Genomic DNA, 21,997 nt, shown 5'->3' with positions numbered 1-21,997 from the left:
GCTAAGGACAATTAAAAAAATAAAAAGAATGCTTACTAATTCATTTATTTATTCTTCGAAAACAGACTGAAGAGGCACTTGGGAACCCCTGTTATAAGCAATTGATTGAACACAAAAGGTGCAGCAGCACATATGGAGAAACAAAATACCAAAAATTGACAATATCACTCAAAGTAGTGTATTCTTTATTTTCTTCTATTTGTGTAAGTGTGTGTGTGTTTGTCAAATTGCATTTTCCTGAAGTAGGTAAAGATCATAGGGATGTGCATGGATAGAAAAATGTTGTACGGCATTCATAAATGGAATATCATGCAGTTTTTATTTTGTTGGATCCAATTCACCTCACAAAAGTCAGATTCAGTCTTCCCTTCTTCATATACACATCACAAATTATACAAATTGTACCTCATATCATTCTTGACAATTGAGATCTTGTTTGTTTTGTTTAGGCTCTGGAAGAACAAAAAAAAGCTTGGTTCAAACACACTGGGGCAGTATTTACACTCTCCTTTTGTAAAATAGCTGTGGAGAAATTGTTGTTGTTTTTTTTTTTCTGTCCTTCACCACCTACACAAATACACCCACTGCAAATGGTTGCATAATGTGTGAATGTATTTCAACACTATACCATTTGCACGGTATACATAAAAACACACACAATACGTGTGTTTATCTTTAAATACAAAGATTTAGCTATTTTTTTAAATGGAATATTTGAATTCCTTTTCATTTAAAAAAATGTTGTTGACTGATTTTATTTTCCCTTTGGCATTTGTGCAAGGCTATGTTTTGTCATGTGGTACTGTTAAGTTGAACAAAAATAATAATAGACCTTGTGTTGAAGACGTGTTCTGAACTGTTGTGAATCAGTGTGTTGCTTAAAGTCTAAAACGTTCACATTCAGCAGAGGAACGAAATAAATACAAGATGGTTTAGTCTGTTACTACCATCCGTTACTGCCATCTAGTGGACATATATGGACTGTGTCTGTCTGTCTCTAGAAGAACTATTATTATTATTTAATACAAATCTGAGGGTCTGCGGTTCTATTCATATTTCACAGAGATGAAGTATTTTTCAGCCTGATATTTGTATTTTTTGACTAATCTATCTACAAAAGCCATGATGTATTTAATCCATTTAGTGTAACCAAAACTTTATTTTGTACTAAAATATCAATAGTTTGTTGCATACATTGTTATTATGTTGATTTGTAATTGCTATTATGTTAAAATGTAACACAATCATAGGTAGTTAGAAATGTATGAGTGATTTTTTTCATGATTAAGTTACTTACTGGTAAATAAGTATACTTCCAATGTGCAGTTAATATTTTATTTGTACCGTCTCTGTACTTGAATCGCACACAGACATACAACTGGTTGGTCACTCATTCACATTCACTGGCGGGATTGAGGAGAGAACAGTTCAAAGTTGTGAACTTTAAACTGCTCTTGTCTCGTTGGTGGCATGTTTAGGAGACAAATAAAGTTATCAATCCATTCTCATTGTCTTTGTTTTTGCTGCTGTGTAATTAATGGACGTGTTGCTATTGAAATTAAGAAAAGGAACTAACTGTAAAATTTAATCACAAAATAATTTTTTGATATGAACTTGTCCATTGTGCTCAAGCATGGTTCACATATTAATGCATGATTTTGATGCGTCACTAACATTTTTGTACATGAATTCTGATGATCTATAACATGAATGTTAAATTTTTATTAAAAAAGATTTATTCCTATAGAATTCGAGGAGAAAAAGTTTTAAATCTCTCATCTTGCAAAATATTTGAAAGATTATGTCTTCTAATTCAAACCACATAAATGGTATGCCCCAAAAAGCCAGAAAACAACCTCAGCTCATATTCCATTACAGTGACCCCCAACGGTGACATGTGGAACAGCATATATAGGATGTATTGATGGATATAATTCAATAACAAAGAACAGACATGCATCTATCACACAAAACAAAAATATATACAGTTTACCGTGTAACTGCGTATCTATTCATAAAACATTTCACTAGATTACAGCAGTAACAAAGACCAAGGACACATTTTGGCTGCTCAAAGTGATACTGGTTCGCTAATCTGGAGCTGGGCACACCGCAACACAGACTTGTTACGTATATTCAAGTTCTTTATCTCATTTTCTTTAAGTCTCTGATCAGACATCTTGGAATGCCTCAGTCCCATTGAAAAGCTTGATCTTTTGTGCAGTTTTCGTCGAGACGATCCTCTGCAGAAAAGCAACTCTGCGTAGGCCTTTCGAAAGTCCCTGTTCAAAGCGGGATACAGGATGGGATTCAGCACCGAGTTAAAGTAGCCAAGCCACAGTAGGACCGAGTGAAGTGTCGTCGGGGGGTTCATCTGTTCCTTGATTCCCGTTCGGGTGAAGAAGGTAAAGTAGGGGAACCAGCAGATGACAAAGGCCCCTAGCACCGCAGCCAGTGTTATGGTGGCTTTGTGCTCTTTGGCAATAGCTGCAGTTGATGCCATGCGGGCGAAAGACGGCGTGGCGGCACGGATTCGTCGTACCTGAGAAATGGATCAAAAGTGGAATTTAATTTCAAACACAACTAAAAATGGTAAGCTCATGCTACTGTAGAAATTTGACATTTTGAATGAGAATCAATTCCGTCTCCGGCCTTCCTGTGTGGAGTTTGCATGTTCTCCCTGTGCTTGTGTGGGTTTTCTCCAGATACTCCAGTTTTCTTCTTTATTCCAAAAAAACATGCAGGGTAGGTAAATTGGATTCTCCAAATTACTCTTAGTTGTGTGTGGGAATGTGAATGGTTGTTTGTGTGCCACTGCCTAGAGACACCTGGGATCATCTCCATCGTGCCTGCAACCCTAGTGAGGCTAAGCGGTTAAGAAAATTGAAAGATAATTTTGATGTCGTCGCTTAATATTTTTCCAGAGCTGTATACTGCTAATCGTTTGACCCAGACATCCGACAAGAAAAAATTCATCAGTTTATTATTTGATTTCTAACCATTGTGCAATCCTTTGATCTTACATTCAAAGGAATTTCATATCAAAGGTAAAACATCGAAAGAAGCCACTAGAGAGCTGAAATTTCATCCAGATGGTGAAAACATGTCAAGGTTCAACATGGCACGACCACTTATTTATCACACTATGAGGAGTGCGCCATCCATTGGCTTAAATACTTTTAGAATGACGTGAAAGAAAATGACCCAAAAATAGTCAAAATACTGCACGCTTGGCTTAAGATATGAGTCATTGAATTCACATATATAATTAAATTGATCTGTTGGCTGTATTTATAATTTCAGAGCAGTGAAAATTTCTTTTTTTTAATTTAATTACCAAGACATGAATTGCATCATGACATTCTGATTTCAGGCCATTGGATAACAATGATTTTCAACACTCACCTGTTGGCGCGCCACTCTGAATATGCATAGGTACATCCCGCACATAATCAACAGAGGAAGGTAAAACGAGCACAGGACATACAAGATAATGTAGTTGTTATTCCACTCAAATTGGCAATAGCGTCCGTCCTGGTGTTCTTGCCCCATGTGCCAGTCCAAGTGCTGCACTCTGTAGTCCACTGTGTTCCAGCCTAGGTGGATGGGCACAAAAGACACAGCAAGGGACAAGGCCCATATGGCAATGATGGCCAACGCCACCCGCGGAGGGGTGATTCTTGACGAGTAACTGAGGGGCGCTGAGATGGCAAGGTATCGGTCCACGCTGATAGCCAAAAGGCTCAGGATGGAGGCGGCACACAGCAAGACATCCAATGAGATGTAGATGTTACACATGGTGCCTCCGAGGGGCCACTTCCCACTGCGTAACTCCAGGGTAGCGGAAAAGGGCAGCACCAGCAGGCCCATCAGGAGATCTGTCACCGCCAGTGACACCACAAAGCAGTTAGCGATGCGCCACAGTCGGCGGCTGAGGCCCACGGCCAAACATACCAGCACGTTCCCACCAATGGTTAGGATGATGAATGACACCAGTACAAGCCAGTGAAGAGCTGTAGAAATTGTCATGATCTCTTGCGCTGAGTCACTGTAACTAGACTGAATTTTGGAGTTGCTTGTGGATGAGGTTCATAGGTCACAAAATGAAAAAATCTTCCCAGGCACTGGTCTTTTTTTTCTTTTGCCTGCTGTGACTCTCTGGGGACAACAAATTTCTGGAGAGAAAAAGGGAAAAGTACGTCATTGCACTTGCACTTCATTCAAATACATTTACGGAATATATCTATCTATATCTATATCTATATCTACATACATTTTTAACTTTATTTACTCTAACAATTTAGAGCAGTTGTACACAATTAATTAACGACTTATTACTCATTAATCTGCACCATAACCTTGTATCATTAAATAAATTAATTGATGAGGGCAAGTTTGTGTCACAAAACAAAGCAAATTATTTGGTGAGCAACGGAAGGAGGAGGTGCAAAATTGACCTGGATCTCTTTACTTTTCATAAATCTAAAGTCACAGTTTGTTTAAAAAAAAAAAAAAAAAAAAAAAACTTAGACCTATGCGACATAAATTAAGCATACGCGTATTAAATATGACAGATATTCAACTACTGGTAACACAGACATGGGATAAGAATTCATGTTCAAATAGCAATTAATTGCCTCATGCAAGTAATCTTGTGAATTGAGAAGTTTTTTTTAAACAATATATAATATTTAATGTTGACCCTAGCTATTTGTTGATATTAGGTGCGATACCGACTCATTGAATTGAGAAAATTTGCGTATAATTGGGACCCATTGAAATGTATTGGGAGAAAACATATGTTATTTTATATGTTATATATTTTTAAAAATGAAAAAAATATATTACTGGTCGGGCCCTAAATGAAAAAATGAAAAAATGAAAAAAAAAAAAAAAAAAAAAAAATATATATATATATATGTATATATATATATATATATATATATATATATATATATATATATATATATATATATATATATATATATATATATATATATATATAATATATATGTAATTTTATTTTCATGGGGAATTTTTTTACTTCATTGAACCATCAAAAAGAGCGCCATAAAGTTGTTTTTTTTTGTATACTCAACGAGAATGGAAATGAGCTTCCTCGTAATAGAAAATGTTTACAAGAGCTTGCATGCATTTGCCAAAGTGTGGGCTTTTTGATACATAAAAAACAACAACCATGAAACATCCAGTCAAAGCCTGAGGAGTAAAATAAATATACTCAAGCTGTTTAAGGACATGAGAATTCCAAACTCCCCACACAAGCTACCAGGAAAAGAATTTGATGGAAAACATGAAAAGGTTTGTCAGTTCAATAACATGCTTTTAAAATATCTGAATGGGCGCGTTTTGGAAGCTTAAATGTTATGCTGATCTTTTTAAAACGAAAAACACAGTAGCGCGACTAAAAATGCCATAGATTAACTTCCATTTATTTACATAAAATTTTACTCTAGGTGTTTGTTTTAATCAGGTCGGAGTATGGTTGCAAATGTTCATATTCTTTCTTGCTGTGCAATCGCAAATCACATTAAAATAAAAAGACAGACGTCCTTCATATGCACAGTTAAACTCGCCACCGCCTCACAATTTCTCTAAAATGCGTTCAGTATTTATTTTTTTTAATTAATGTCAACAGTCCCCTCAGGGACAAGCTCTTGCTTCCATTGTGTCTACAGATGCTCGTGACTGACTTGACTTTTTTTTTCAGCTTCTTTTATTTGGCTGCAAACTGAATGAAGACACTGCACAATGGGCCATTAAGATAGCCAAAGGGGACATATTATGGAAAATTGACTTTTTAATTAGTTTTATACAAATAGTTGTGTCCCTCATGGGGCTGCAAAACCATCAAGTGAGAAATTAAACAATCAAGTCCAATAAATCTATCCTTAGATTCCTATTTCCGAAAATGAGTGGCGGAATGAGACTTGGCAGGCAGGCTGGGTGAAACTCTGCCATTTTCAAGCAAGTGGCAATGTTTTTGCTGCATGTGCCGCAATGGAAGATAAAGATTTGTGACACTGCATAAAAAGACAAAGATCTGTGACACTAATCATCAAATCTAAGACCGCTGCATTCTAAAAGTAATAAAGTAATTAAATATGTACAGTAGTTTACTTTGAAAAAAGCGCCGAAACCCCACAAAATTGAGTAGTAAAACTACTAGGGATGTCAATTAAAATATATATATATATATATATATATATATATATATATATATATATATATATATATATATATATATATATATATATATATATATATATATATATATTTTTTTTTTTTTTTACTCAAACAAGTAAAAATCTGCTTCCACATGAGGTCATATTGTTACTATGTAACCGGTGCATGCACATGAATGACTTAGTTTGTAATGCAAAAAACATACTTCCTCATTCTCATCCAAATCTACAAAGAAGGGATGGCTTACCTCATATGTAAAATCTCTTCCCAGATCATAAATTTTCTCTGATGTAAGCTACATGCATTTTATGCTCTCTTTCTTCTTCGTTCTGTTTGTGACCTTCACCCTCACCTATTATGTATTTATTTTGTTCCTCAGACTTGTTGGCTGGCCAACAAAAAAAAAGCACCTCCCACCCATATTTGAATTTCATGGTTTGGGATTAATCATTCACTATTTTTTCAGTTTAAAAAAGAAATCCTTTTATGAATATTATGTTCAACTTACATCGGGGTGTCCAAACCTTTTACCATGAGGGCCACACATTGCATTTTTTCTTGTTGTTTTAACTTGCCAATAAATCTGAATCACTATTCAGTAAAAATCAATAGTGATATATATATATATATATATATATATATATATATATATATATATATATATATATATATATATATATATATATATATATATATATATATATACAGTAACTTTTGCAGTTTAAATAATCATGGATAATATGAAATGGATAACATGTAAACAACGTTATGACTAACCTGAAGTTTATACTCATGTGAGATGAATTCCTCCTCCCACTCCAAGCGTGGACTTGTGGCATAACAACATTCACTTTGTACACATTCATCTTGTTATAGCTTTACTAAACTAGATAGTAACTCTGGCCAATGGATGATTGAAATGTGTATTCTGAACACTTGTTATGTTGACCTTTTGTGCAGGAGGAAGCCATTAGGCCGGGGAAATGTCGATTTTCTGTAAAGAGGATTGGACATGTCCCAACACCATTTTGTTTCTTCAACTAACATTAGGTTACAGTGTTTATACTATACTGTAAAGTACTGGAGTTTCCAAGAGCTATGCCAATTTTGTACATGGCATCTTGAGTGACTACACTACCTACAAGAGATGAGTGTTGTCCCGTACAGGGCTGTCACTTTCAGATCTTTTTAAAATCGATTATCCATCAATTATTCAACTGAATACACCTACATGTGCATTAAAAAAAAAAAAAAATCATTTTGAACACAAATCTACTAAGGTTTAATGTTTTTTGAAGTAAGTTTATATAACTTCTCATAATTGACTGTACATATACATTTTTCCATACCAAATACATTTGCCTAAGATAACTGATTAACAATCATGATTTGCAGTAGCGTCTTAGTGATTACATGATGGTCATCAGCAAAGACACATAAAGTCATACTATATATACACTGCACAAGAAACAGCGTCACAAAAAGTCACAAAAAAATGTGCAGCTGCCTGTTTGCGACCATGAGGTCGATTACTTCCTGCTCTTCTTCTTCGCAATGATCAGACTAGTTACCTTTTCTACTTGACTTCCCTTTACTGATTAAAAATGGAACCAGTCAAAAAAATGGAAGTCAAGCCAGTCTCTAGAGATTGTTTATAGACAAGTGATATAATTGGATAATGCAGCACTAGTGATTTTTGGGAAGCTTTTACATTATTTGGGGAAGCTCCATGTGCTAATATTTTCTATAAAAAAGCCAGCTAACTACACTAATAGCATCAGCCATTTGGTCACTATGTGGTGCAACAAGAAAAGCGGAGCCGCATGTCAAGATGGTTTTGCGTTCATGTTTTCTTTTGTATAGCTTCTCCACTTTATAATAATTGAATATTATTTTGTCACTTTTTTTAATTGAAAATGATCTCAAATTTGTGATACCCCTGTATTTTTACTTGTTATTTACTTTTGCTAGGTGCTATTTACTTGTTTTCATTGCAACATTATATAGAGGAGTGTATATTTGTAAGAAAGGTATGTGTAGAAAATGGTGGCACAAGCATGGTTCTGGCGGAGCTTCGAAGGAAGATAGTTTTAGTCTAAATATTTAGAAAGTTGATTACCCGACTTGGTTGACATTTTTCCCAGCCCTAGTCGCTTATAGGCTGAGGCATCTGCAGGGCAAACTGTACGTACTTATCTCCTAAATGCAACGTAAATGGTCCCCTTTTCCCCCGTGACCCTAATGAGGGCCAGCATTGCAGGAATGGGGATTGGATGGATGACTAACAGCGCAATGCAGCTATGGAAAACTTGTCATCGAGCCTCAGTCCAATTTATATTAATGTGGGCCAGCCAAATATTGGAATGAATTGAACTTGAAGTACTTTATATAACAAACATTTTCACATTTCTCTTGTGTATATAGTACGCTGCTGTTATGACACTTCATTAAAGTTGCTTATCATGATTATTAATGTTGTTGTGGTTGCAGACTATTGCTGATTATAAGCCAACAACAGTAATTAAAGGAGCCTCCAAGCTGTGTTGACTGTCAGTCATGCTTTTACATGCTGTTGAGAGAAACGTGAGTGAGCCTGAGGTGAGGTTTGTGACTAACAAGCTAATTCTCAGCCTTTCAAGGATGCTGGCCTGAGTTGCTTGATGGTTTGGCTGCACTTCAGCATCTAAGCGGGCTTTTATCAGCAATTGAGCCTTTAACATTGCAATCAAATAAAAGGGAATTAGCACGGAAGAAAAAGGGAGAAAAAGGAAGAAAAAGTGCTCACATTTTACATCGAACCAGGCGGATATTTTCTAATATAGGCTATTCTGCTGTGGAGCACACATTCTGTTTTGAAGGAATGAAGAATTGCTCATTTTGATGAAGAACATCGAAGTTTATCTTAGTACATTACAGTTATGCTGGTAAACTATATTCATTGCGGTCTGAAATACATGCAATATATAAATTCACCACACACAAAGATAAATATTCTACTTATTTATTAGTTTTTAATAATTTTGATGATTTTCAATATTGCTTTCACAAAACTGAAATACTGTTTTTTGAATGATAACAAAATGCAAAATTTCTAACAGAATTCGACAATTTAAAAACAATTACAATAAATTAGAATAATACAGAAGAAAAAAATGTTTTGACTCACTCGCTACAGCTGATGGCTATGGACATCAAAGATCAAATTTGACTAAGTTGGCAGCGAATAAGTTAATACAAAAATTAAATAGAAATTGGGCTTTTGCACATTCTATATACAATTAATTTTAACTTTGGAAAATGAGCTGCAAAAATGAATGAACTTTTTGTGACATTTTAACTTCTGCACTTAAATGAAATTCATAGATGCTAAATTCATGTTATTACAACAATATCCAATTATTAAAAATAATTTCATCCAACATATGTAGCAAATATACTCATTTGTGAGCTGGATTTTATCCCAGTTGACATGCATAATGTACACACAAAACACAATAAATCCAAAACTTTGCTACTACAACTCAAATATTACAAACTCAATGATGCAACAGCACAAAAATCAATCCCCAGTAGTAACAACATTGACGAATAAATATTTCTACTCCCATTATTCTTACAACTCATTACGCCTAAATTAAGCGCATTTAAAGTCGACTAAAAGGCCCGAGGCAAGCACTTTCTCTGTTTCAAAATACCCTCATCGTGTCTTTTCTTTTGTAGCCTGTCATATCTCATTTTCATCCCAGGGAACTGATCTCTCCCATCGCCAGTGGATTACTGCTCCTCCAAAAACCCCCCTAGAGGACACTTGACCCGGGGAGGAGGAGTGACAGTAAACCCCAACTGCCCTTCTTTGCCTTCTTCCATCTTGCATTGTCCTCAGGGAACACTGCCAGTGAGTCGCTACGTCAAAATGACTCATTAGTCGCGTCTGCGAATCAAAAGGGGAGACGCATTCTTTGGAATGTGACACTTTAGGGCATTTTTGGAAGCATATATTTAGAACATTAAAGTTGCGATATTGATATATTGTACACCTAATACATATATTTTGGACTAATCTAATGCTTTTTTCTCACACTTTGGACTTGGTGGTTTTATTGTCTTTTGCGGCTGTAGCTGCAGTTTTTTTTTCACTAGCCACCAGGAGGCATCTCCTTTAAGAAAAGGAGACAGAACAAGCTACCAAAGTATTGATTTGTTGTTTGAATTGTTATTTTACTCGTCACCAGAGGGCATTCTATACTAGTAAACACACTCTGGTGTATTACTGTTGTTTTGGTTCAGTATTTTAACAGTCCAAGTGTGTCTGTTATGGTGAAAATATGTTTGGTGCTGCTCTAATTATTATAAATGTGCAGGCGTGTTTAGTCTGTGTTTAAGGCATGAATTTGCTGTAACCATGCACTTTTTATGAAAGTTTTAAATAAAAACCAAAATTTAAAACACTTCAATGTACTGTCTTTCTGCATAAATATCCGACGTTACAACCTGCAACTTATAGACTAGTGTGATATATGAGTGGAAAAAAACAGATTTTCTTTGAAAATTTTGTTAGTGTACTTATAATTTGGTGAGCCTTATCATCTGAAAAATACGGTTATATGTGGCAGCAAGTCAAAAATTTACAAATCCAAGTTGAAATCTTTAGTTGTTTGAAAAACACATCTAAAGTTTTGGCACGTTCATCTTTTAATGGTGTGCATAGTCTACCTATTTTCAAACACTTCGATGACACTTTGGACCTTTTGGCTGCTGGGAAATGAAAGTCCAGACCTTAAGGAGGTCATTTTTGAAGGAATTCCCAAATGGACATCTGTTGAAATTTTGTAATTTTGTCAATAACTCAAAACAAATTCCTGCAACGTAAACCTGCTTTTTGTGAAAACACATCAAGTGTACATTAAATATAATATAATATATCCGATCAGACTGGATAAAGCAATAACCAATCAGTATTAGTGTCGTAAGGCCTTTATTTTAAAGATCTTATTTGTCATACAGACACACACACACACACCCACGCACCTACAGATATTAAGTATGGGCCAATAGAACAGGACCACTTAGTGAACATTTTCAACTTTCCTGTTCGTGCTTTTCTTTTGTTAGTTGCACAAACAGAAACAATGTGCCGAAAACTCAAGGTTGAAATCTCGTTTCGTTTTGCTCTGCAAATTTTTGTTGTGAACCTCCGTTTTGAGCAAAATGCCTCTTTTCATTATTTCATTTTGCATATAAAAAGATATCTCTGACATTTTTACATGCAGTATTAGTATGTGCTTATATGTTTATAACAAATCTCATCCTGCATATCCAAAAATGGAAAAAGATGAGAAGAAATTTCAGGTAGAAACTCCATCTTCGACATGTGAGAGAAATGATGGGTGAAAATGATTTTAATGTCCAGTTAGGAGTGAATCAGATGAAAGTTCTGCAAGTTTTTTGTTCATTTCCAATGTGTTTTGCTTGAGAGTTCTAAGTCCGCTGTATCTTCCTGGGCAGCCACTTTAACAGAACTTTGCAGAGCTTTTTGCTTTTCTTCTTTGACTTCTTCACATTCTTCACAACTTTTTTGAGAAGGCTGAAATTCAGCGCAAATGCATGGGAAACATGATTGGCATTAGTTGTCCTGGGTGAGTGTAGATTAAGAACCTCCAAGAAGCGTCGCTCCTGCTGTCTGAAGTCATACTCCACGCTGAATGGACAAACATGATAAACAGATACATATTAAACACAGAGATTCAATACAATCCAGTTAAAAGCATGGTATTAAATATAGCACAGGAAAAGGGCTTTTTTTTCATTGATTATATTCATCATATATTTATCAAGTCATAATGTTTCAACAAATGCAACCCACAATATATTTTTTAATTGCAAGCTACAAACAGGCCAATTAACAACTTCAACGTCTAACATTTCATCTAGTTTTTGAAGGTGGAATACGTCAAGAGAAATGGATGGTGCCTTCATTTTCATCATCATCATAAAGGTGTCTCGGACTTTGCTTTGTGAAGCACTTGGTATCTTTTTTCTCTTTGAAGAGATCAGAAGAGTTTTAGATTCCTGAGCCTTTCTTAACTTCCGTTCCACAAACAGAAAGGCTGGCTCAGGGGATTACAATTTTTCATTCTGTTGCTTCCACCTGACGCAACAGTCCACCTTAAGAGTGCAATTAATCTAATCTAATCTAATCTAATCTAATCTAATCTAATCTAATCTAATCTAATCTAATCTAATCTAATCTAATCTAATCTATTTACACTGGTATTTGTGATATTTTCAAGGGTGTACCAAGTTTCTGTATATAAAGTAGTGTTTCTCAATTATATTTTGCTAACCCCCCCCGGAAAGAGAAAACCTTTTGCGCGCCCCAACTCGACACGGCAACTATAAATAAGACTATTATCTATGAACAATTAAGCATACCAAAGCCTGTATTATATTTAACATTAACAAAGGACAAAAGCAATGTAAACAGCGTTTATATGGGTTACAGATTAGTCAAAAGCTGAAAAAAATAACCAAGTGCATCTAAGTCCCTGAAACTAAAAAAAAAAAAAGGAAAATTCCTATTTTTTTTGCAATTACACTTCACATGACAAAAACAAAGCCGTTTCCCTAGAGTCATCCGCGCCCCTTCTACATCACCTCATGACCCCCCGCCCCCTGGGGTGGGGTTGCGCTCCACTATTTGAGAAGCACTGTTAAAAACAGAGAGTATAGTTGATGACTAAATTATTTTTCATAAAAAAATATTACCTTAAAAGACACATTTTCCACATGACCCACTTGAAAACGGCATCACCTGTGCTCAAGGCACCAATCACAGATGGCCTTTTCTAGGTTTGGTCATGTAACATTTGCTACCTGAGTCATGAGCACATGTGATGTCATTTTTAGTTGAAAACAGGTGGCAAAATATATTTTTCTAAAGTTGTTTATGAAAAATAAATTAGTCAACTAAATATTTAGTATGCTAAATAAGTCTAATAGCACCCCTAGTCATGCAAAACTCCAAAACATCACCAACCTGTAAACAATACAAGCAGTATTTTGGCATGTCGAACAGTTTTTGAGGTCCTGTCCTGTTTTGTGGCATTGACGACTGCAAAAGACATACCAAACACATGCAGAGAAGATTTTGAGACAACTTTCTGAACTCATCTGTTAAGAAAGGCCATTGAGTAAAAGACATATTACGCCACACATAAAACTAACTCTGGTCCAAACCATGACCTCGGACAGTCACAGCAAATTATTACTCCATGTTGGATGAGAATGATTGACAGAGACACATTGCTGGAAGCCCATTTTAAGCTTTATTGTGTCCTTGTTAAATAATTAAGAAATATGCTCTAATTAATTTAGAAAGAAATTGCATGAAAGGAATATATATATATATATATATATATATATATATATATATATATATATATATATATATAGCCTAATTTCCTTGTTTGCAATTTACAGTTATACATTGATTCCATTATTTCTGTCTCAAGTTGTTTTTAATTGTCTTGGCTTTCACTTTAAGACTTACCAGGTCTTAAATGCTTGCTAGTGCTCATTGAGTTTTACCTGTGCTCAATTTTATTTATATGATATACCTTTGAGTTGATACTCTATAAACAATATTCAAGTATGTGCAGTAATTAAACAAATTATTCAAAGAAGCATATTTTTCCCATCCTTAGATTGGTTTTCATCAGTGATTGTCCACAAATAACCTTATATGTGTTGCATTTTCATAAAATCAGGCTTATTTCTTCTACACTACATAAATAACATATTCTAATTATATACATTTGTCTTTTAAAACGATATACAATTCATGGAGTTAACTCAAAGATAGACAATGTTACATCAATTTGAATGTGGCCAAGTAGAAATCCATAATTTTACGGAAAAAAAAAAAAAACATTTAAAATTTTGGCCCATTCACCCAAAGTAGCTCATCATATACTAAGCTCTTTTTATTCAAACACTTCGATTACAACTTGAACCGTTTGATTGCTGGTAAATGAAAGTCCTGAATGAGATGAGTTTTTATAGAAAACCCTAAATGAACATTTGTGGCAAAAGCTTGATTTTATGAAAATGCATCGTACGCACAGACACACACACACACACACACACACACACACACAAATATATATATATATATATATATATATATATATATATATATATACAGTATATATTAGATCTGTTGAGTTTTCGTGCACAGAAATGCTCACAAATATTTCTTCAACTGGATACATATTTTGCCAGGCATTTGAATAAAGAGCCTCTTGAGAATTCAGGCCAGTGCTGATGATGACTCACTTGACAAGAGCAGCACTGTAGGACATTCACAAAATATTTGTAAAACTGAGAGTACCTATGCAGAGTACACTGTAACAAGGCACGTCTGAATCTGCATATAATAATATCAATTTGAAGTTTGTTGAATTCTCAGTCTAATATTTCCGATACTTTGTCAATTTCAGAGTTGAGAAGCATACAAAGCAGTTTCCTGGCTCCACGCATCCTCTTACCCAATGGCAGGAATGTGGCTGGCCTCCAGGTCATGGATGATGTTCAGCAGAGTAGCGATTCTGTCCTTGTTGGCTGCCAGACTGGCCTCCACACTTTCGAGCCGATATTGTATGCTTGCTGATTTACAGCACTGAGTGGAAGGAGGCAGAAAGCGGGTTGCTTCGGTAGGGTGGGAATGGGCCAGGATGAGGTCCGCTGTACCTTGCCCGGGGGCACATTTGGAATCCCGGCTGACGATTGCCTCAGCCTCACTGGACCGGAGGCGTTGGAGGGAATTGCAACGCGTACAAACTTTTCCCTCACTGCAGCATTCTGCTGGTGCAATTAAAGACAACTTTGGGCCTTTGAGAGATTGTTGAACCGATGATTTGTTTGACTGGAGCGTCTGCATGTACTTGAGATCATTTCTGCTTGCCAGTGTTGAGCTAATGGGCTCACGTTTTTCTCTAGCTGTGACAGAAGCTGTTGGATCATCTGGATGCGTCTGTTTATCTGCATTTGACTCAGTCTTACTGTTTGCATGCATGGGTGATACGCCCAAGGCAAAATCTTCTGGATTGGAATCCATCTGCTGGGCTGTTGTTCCTGTTGGCCATGCAGCACACTGTCCCTCGTGCTCTTGATGATGTTCACCCGTTTGTTGTTTCGCGTTCATGCAAGCCTGCAGACAGGAACTGTGTGACTTAATTGGGGAAACGCTATTTTGAAGTGTTGCGTCCCGATCGCCACGCTGTAGCTTTTCGTCACTATTAAGCCTGCGTGAATTGTATGGAATGCTTTGTATCACATTTGATACATGAATGCCTTTGGACACTTTTGATAACTTTTTCGATATGTTTTTCTGATTTGAATTATCAGCTTTATTGGGGCATTGGGATGTAATGTCACTTGTTTGAGTTTCGCAAGGCTTGTTAGAAGAGGGAAATGTATTATGATTAATTGATTTGATGTGTTGGTGTGACACATTGCTTGTTTTAAGCAAGGAATGATATGACACGCTAGAGTTCTTTTGGTTTTCTTTTAAAGTAGATGAAGGGTGAATATTTGAAGAGCTCCTCAGGGCTGCGTTTCTGTACAAAGCATAATTAGTAGTTGTGGAGATTGGAGCTGACATCCCCAATTTAGAATCAAGGGTCGCGCAAGATGCATTTATAGATGCTGTGTTTCCACAATGTGTTAATTCAGGATTTGAGGACACTGGATTATGCTTGCCACTAACGGTAGCATTTTCTTTTAACATGACAGTATGTTTGACAGGGCTAGCTACAACTAAGATGTTGTATGAGCTTGATTTTTCTTGCGGTGCCTGAGCTAGTTCAACCGATGCACGATTCGGACTTAAGGGCTTGGGTGGTGTTTTGGATTTTATTTGGAGTGATATTTGAGAGTTATCTTTTGTTTTTACGTGTTGAGCTGCGTATGTTGAATTCTGGGGGTCATGTTGCGGAAAGACGGCATGGCATTTTGTGGACATGGGTGTGAAAGTTTGGAGGCTTTCAGGGATGCTGCCCAGTGTGTTTCCTTTGGATGTTGTGTACAAAGGAGATGGAGAGTATTCTTGTGCTGCATGCACAGATACACAAACTCTTTGCAAGGCGTTATATTGGTGTTTAGAATGAGTCTGCGTGTGCGGGTAGTTTGATTTTGTCGCGGTGGCCATGAGAGGAGCTGATGGGAGACTTCCTGTTTTATTGTCAGTGGGCATTTTTTCTATTGTGTCTAAATTATGATCCTGTTTTGTTTCAATAGTGGATTCAGTGATAGGGGGGATGGGCTGAGAATCGGTTGAGGCGGCGGTATGTCCATGCGTGGAAAAATGTCCTTTAATTGAATGGACTGGACATGCAGGGTGTCGTGTTATTCCGTGTCGTGGTGCTTCTCGAAGATATGATCCTTGTTGAGAGCTTGTCTCTTTTTCTCTCTTAAGGGAATTCTCGCGGAGTTGATGGTTGCTCGGTTGGATATCGGTGTCATTATGGGGCAGCTGAAGATGTTTGCTGGAGTAAAGTAAGTCGTGGCCTGAATTGATTTGTTTCTCTGTTTGGCAAGCAGAAGCGGTAAGAATTTTCTTCCCTAAAACCGTAACTGTTTGTCTACCGCCACAATGGTTGCAGATGTTTCGTGATCCCCTGAAATGTTTCTGTGTAGAAAACAAATACATATTCCGTGACTCATAATGGGCGTGCAGATTTTTTTGGTTTCCTCTTTGAGTTGGAGTCAATTCACCGTTATCAACGCAAATGCCACCCATTGCTTCGGAATCAACCACACTTCCGTTGGCATAGCGGGCGGCAGGTTTTGTCTTGGCAGAATTCGGGGTGGCCTTGATTGTCGTAGAAGTGCCGTTTTTACGATCCTGACCGCACACAACATCCCCAAGGGTCTCACCTACAAGTTCTTGAAAAGTCACTTCCTTTTTACTTTTCAAGTCTCCACTGTGTCCCCCGTTTTCCTTTTCACTGTTTGTTAGCAGTAGTATCCTTTTGTACTCCTTGCTAATGTAGCCGTTGGTGGCGCGGCCGCTGTGATCCGATCGCGTGTGGAGTTTATACATTAGCTCGGGAGGTGCTCTCTGTATCCCTGGGGATGTTTGCACGCCAACGCTGCTGCTCTGAAGTCCCCATGTTTGCAGATGCGCTCCTCCGTTTGTGTCGCCTCCTGTTGTCCTCCAGCTACGCGCTCCAACCAGGGCCGGGACGCCCAAAACTGGTACGGGAGTGGTCAGGTCGGCCGCTCGTCTCCCCATCCTATGGCTGATTGCTTCCAACGTTTGGCGAATCAAAGGATGCGTCTAATACATCTGGAAGAACAAGAGGAATAGACTTACAGTTGTGAAGAAGTGCTTGTGAAGGATTGCACAACGCTGTATGAATAAAAGTCACCCAAGGCAGCGAAACTTTAGAATTGTATAAATGAACTGAAGATTTGACAATGAGCGTTGTCGACTTTGATCTTCGGAAATAAATGGCCTTTTTTTGTGGAGGAACAAGCAAACACAAAAGACAAAGCTCTCCATCATGCTCACAGCCAGATGAATCTTGGTGCAATTTGAGGGATCAAACCTTGACAAAATGTGGCTTATAGTTGTATTTGAGATGATGACATTTAAAACTATATTTGATATTTTGATATTCATTCCTAGTAAACTGAACACAATAAGAAATTTTGAGGACGATTGCAATCACAAGATGTGGCAGTACGTATGCTCATTTTAATAACTTGTTTATTGACTACATATGCCTGTACGGTTTTATACAAAGTATCAACATGAATATTCATAAAATATTTATAAAATAAAGCATTTTAATGATGGTTTAACAGGTACAGCCACAGTACTGCATATTCTCATTTTTTTGATCTTTTAAATGATGGAACATGGAAATCTAGTCAGAGTTATTGAAGAAATTAGATTAATGCCAGATTAGCATTTCAGAATAATGCATAGTTCTTCATGTTGTGCTTGATACCAAACAGAATAATTTATTGGCGAATTAAACTACTGGCATTCATGTAGCCCTTATGGAACACTTGCTTGCCTTCATGGTTGGCTGCTTGCATGCAACATTGAATTTATCCTGGAAGTAGGCCTACAATGTTGCCAACAGTATAGAATCTGAGATAAATACTTCTATTCATATAAATATTGTAAATTTAATGTGAAATAACATATCATAGATATTTTACAATTTGTGCATGACACCTTATCATCATGCCACGACACCACCCATCACACGACACCTTATATATATATATATATATATATATATATATATATATATATATATATATATATATTTTTTTTTTTTTTTTGCAATACATTCTGAAAGATTCTAAACCTAAATTATGTAAATGTGGCATCATTTTATCAATCAATTTACTTGATTATCACTTGGCATGCACATTTCCAGCATTTGATGATGGATAAACATTTCAATATGTCAAATGTCTAAACTGAGAAAACAAGAATATATGGAAATTTCAAAAGAAACACACACTGCATTAAATTCCTATCGGGCATATGGGGGTGCACATGGTGCTTCCCAAAACGTTTAAAAATCACAGCTGTCTCGATCTTACTAGCAGCCTTCAAAAGGATAACCTCTCACAACTGTTTGCATGCAAGCAGGGCTTTGTCAGTGAAAAAAAAAAAAACAACAAAAAACATGTAAACAGAAAATGCGCTTGCAAGAGTTGATATACATGTCATAACTTTCACCCAAATACATTGTGACAAGGCTCCTCTCACCCTCCTCTTCATCTTCATCACTGACTGCCATCCAGACATGTCAAAACTGCAGAAACAACACGTAGTCAGTTATCCCTGTAGGGACTATTAATTTAGATGGCCGTTACTTGAACTCAATGAAGTGACATGTATGTGCTGTCAGTGAATAACCAAGGAAAGGTTATGTAGCTGTAAAACTGCTCTTTGCGGAGTCAAGTCCATAGTTCAACACAACAACACAGAATTGTTTTTTAATAAAAATAGCAAATTTGGCTTCATCATCATACCTGATTGATGTCCATTTATGAAGATTTAAGTTTGTAATTTCTCTTCGGTGTCCTCCAGAGTCCTCGACGTGTGACCATGAAAAGAATTCTAAGTCAGAGGACTTTACAGTTGTCCACTCCTGCAACGTGAATTGATCAGACCAAGTCATTTCTGAATTTAATATTCCCTGACTTTATGTTGGGACTGCTCTTTGCTCGCGTCATCGTCTCGATCCTACTGCATGCTGCCCTCCAGCACCCCCTTGGTCTCCAGTGGCTTGTGTCTCCTTCGTTCTCTTTCACTTCCTCTCTATTAATTCCATCACAGTCCTCTCACCTCCCAGCATCCTGATCTACAGCTGGGTGGAGATTTGTGGGGAGAGAGAGAGAGAGGGAGAGAGAGAGAGAGAGAGAGAGAGAGAGAGAGAGAGAGAGAGAGAGAGAGAGAGAGAGAGAGAGGGAGAGTGTGTGACTCAGTAGGGTAGGGACCGTGTCTAAATTACCTTTCAAAAATAATGGCAAATGCCTTCATAATTAACAAATATAAACAAGTACAAAAAAATATTAATGACCATTTTAAGTATGGGTGTCATAGTCATAGTTAAAGCGTTATGTATGTATGTATGTATTTATTTATTTGTATATTTGTATTCTCTAACGTCATGCTTTTTATATGCTGATTATATTTGTTTTCATGCTTGTTGTGGTTGAATAGTTGGATGTTGTAACACAAGCACACCCTGAAGTGGACACTGATTGGCTGTCATTGAGGTTGCCATAACTTGATAGGCTCCTGTTATGAGGGGGAGAGCACTTCAAAGAGTAGAAGACGTAAAAATTGAGGAGTATGGGCTACTATAATAAAGGTACAATGATATGCATACTTATTGAGTATGGCTCACAAAGTAGTGATGGCTTATGACAAAAGCAGCTCAGGTTTAGCTTACTACATCAATGCAACGCATCTGGTTTTGACTGAAGCCACAGCAAACGTTAACAATAATGATGATGTTTACTGCATGTAGTGAGCCATAGAAAAGCTCTTTGCCAAACTAAACTGGAAAAGATTTTTCGAAAACATCATTTTAAAAAATCTGAGATTGGTATGATGGGCAATGTTTTATTAACAAAAATGACTGATTGAAACTAATAGTTATAGCAAGAAGGTAAAAGATTACAAACTAGATCCGTTAAAAACAAATGAGAAAACAATTTTTCATTTTTTCATTCCTATTCGTCCACCAATCGATACTTCAACCCTGCACCCACTCAATTTCTTAGACTTTGTTAGCAGTTATTTCTCCTGTCACCTAGATGATAAAAAAACAGTCTGCACTGCCGAACAAGGTTTTATAGGATGCCTTTGTGTGTTGTCTTCATTATAGCTCCTTCATATTCTATTACTGCCGATGTGGGGGATAATGAGGCTTCCTTGGTGCATGGAAGATTGTTCCTTAGCCCCAAGGTGAACACATACAGTAATAATATAACACTGAAAATGTTTAGCCTGGCATAATTTCCAGGGTACAACTGTGTACTGTTAAAGTTTACTCGCTGTAATTGTTTACGTGGATCACAATTAATCATCCTAAAAGCTTGTTCTCCCTAAGAGAAATCGGCTATGCATTCAATTTTTGTTTGTTTGCCTCTTTCTTTCATGTATCATCCCGAGACCCGGGCCATTTATTTATGTCTACTGCAGTGGACGTTTGCATTTTGGTCTACAGTATATCTTTTGACTCATTGGAGCTACTTTACCAAGTCCTAGTGTGCTCAGTAGATGACATCCTGGCCTTTCTGATTATTTCCAGTGTGTTTGGGTGGGATGCAATTAACTTTGTTGTAATTTTGAGACAAAATGCACACAATAGTGGACTCAAATAAATAAACTGGCTCTGCACAGCATTGACTGATTCTGTCTAGGCACAAGGGTGAAAATGTAATTTGAACACAGAAGTGCCTCTTAAATGATTTTGAAATTATAGTTTCACATTAAAGAAGGATATATACATTCCGGCGTTTCAGTAAAACACTAATAAACACCAGTAGATGGCAGCATTGCAAATGAAATGGCTTCTTGTGCTGTCGCTAAGGAACATCAATGCAGTAACATAAAAGCAAGGAATGTTCTTCAGTCTACATGCAGAGGGCGCCCACCACGCACACACTTCATGCAGTAGACGCCCCCTGACAGACAGTAATTAACATGAAACCCCATTGTTCAAATAGAGAAGAGGATTAGTCTCCCATGTGAGTACGAGAGTCCTTGAATAACCACCCGTTTGTATTGATATGCACACGCTGATGCTTTATTTGAACGCAATGCTTTTAAAATTGATTATTTTGATTGAGAAGCTTATTCATTCAAAATTGAAGGTCATAATCTTTTAAATATGTTGTTACAGAATAACAATTGCTTGTTTCTAATGTTATTATGAAAATGTAATTTGTATAAAGAAATAAAATGCTTATATTTAATGTGTGCTGCAGATTTCCATTTATTTTAATAGTTAAACCCTAAAAAGTATTGTCTTCGTACCATTTTGTGAAATCTGACTAGACATCCCGTTTTAATGAAGAAAGTCCTGATTTTCAGTCATGTGTCTCGAATACTGCTCCATTTTTTTCCTGATTTTTACAACCATTTCTTTTTTAATCCAGCAAGCTAATTGGCTATGCGTATGTCAATCACACAGCTGTCATCGAGATTCATATGATCAATTGATTGAAAAGGATTTCAAACAGTTTACTTTCA

General features: G+C 36.6%; 2 protein-coding genes across 3 annotated transcripts; both read right to left on the bottom strand.

Moving 5' to 3' along the window:
• Positions 1 to 2,071: 2,071 nt before the first annotated feature.
• hrh2b (histamine receptor H2b) lies at positions 2,072 to 4,029 on the bottom strand. Its single transcript, XM_088441390.1, has 2 exons — positions 3,406 to 4,029; positions 2,072 to 2,542 (listed from the first exon to the last, which is right to left on the bottom strand). The coding sequence occupies exons 1-2, from the start codon at positions 4,027 to 4,029 to the stop codon at positions 2,072 to 2,074; spliced, it is 1,095 nt and encodes a 364-aa protein (XP_088297516.1).
• A 7,192-nt stretch (positions 4,030 to 11,221) lies between these two features.
• On the bottom strand, positions 11,222 to 17,543 carry LOC148408884 (uncharacterized). Of its 2 annotated transcripts, XM_088441183.1 has the most exons (3): positions 14,751 to 17,543; positions 13,241 to 13,315; positions 11,222 to 11,902 (listed from the first exon to the last, which is right to left on the bottom strand). In XM_088441183.1, the coding sequence occupies exons 1-3, from the start codon at positions 17,495 to 17,497 to the stop codon at positions 11,683 to 11,685; spliced, it is 3,042 nt and encodes a 1,013-aa protein (XP_088297309.1). In that variant the 5' UTR covers positions 17,498 to 17,543; the 3' UTR covers positions 11,222 to 11,682. The 2 variants fall into 2 exon arrangements, with proteins under 2 accessions (XP_088297309.1, XP_088297310.1); XM_088441184.1 differs by lacking the exons at positions 11,222 to 11,902; positions 13,241 to 13,315 and having other exon boundaries at positions 14,785 to 14,881; positions 14,953 to 17,543.
• Positions 17,544 to 21,997: the final 4,454 nt, after the last annotated feature.

The sequence above is a fragment of the Hippichthys cyanospilos genome, chromosome 18, assembly GCF_059441005.1.
Source record: "Hippichthys cyanospilos isolate Australia breed blue-spotted pipefish chromosome 18, RoL_Hcya_1.0, whole genome shotgun sequence".
Classification (NCBI taxonomy): domain Eukaryota; kingdom Metazoa; phylum Chordata; class Actinopteri; order Syngnathiformes; family Syngnathidae; genus Hippichthys; species Hippichthys cyanospilos.
The sequence above is the reverse complement of the archived record's forward strand: the minus strand, read 5'-3'. Positions and strand labels throughout refer to the sequence as shown.

Bases quoted from the DNA above. Each gene is read 5' to 3' on its own strand.
- hrh2b (XM_088441390.1), bottom strand. From the start codon at position 4,029: ATGACAATTTCTACAGCTCTTCACTGGCTTGTACTGGTGTCATTCATC. The intron at 2,543-3,405 runs GTGAGTGTTGAA...TCCATTTCTCAG, and splicing joins TCAGAGTGGCGCGCCAACAG to GTACGACGAATCCGTGCCGC.
- LOC148408884 (XM_088441183.1), bottom strand. From the start codon at position 17,497: ATGGGGAGACGAGCGGCCGACCTGACCACTCCCGTACCAGTTTTGGGC. The intron at 13,316-14,750 runs GTAAGAGGATGC...TGTCTTTTGCAG, and splicing joins AGCCACATTCCTGCCATTGG to TCGTCAATGCCACAAAACAG. The intron at 11,903-13,240 runs GTTGGTGATGTT...TTGTCCATTCAG, and splicing joins ACTGCTTGTATTGTTTACAG to CGTGGAGTATGACTTCAGAC.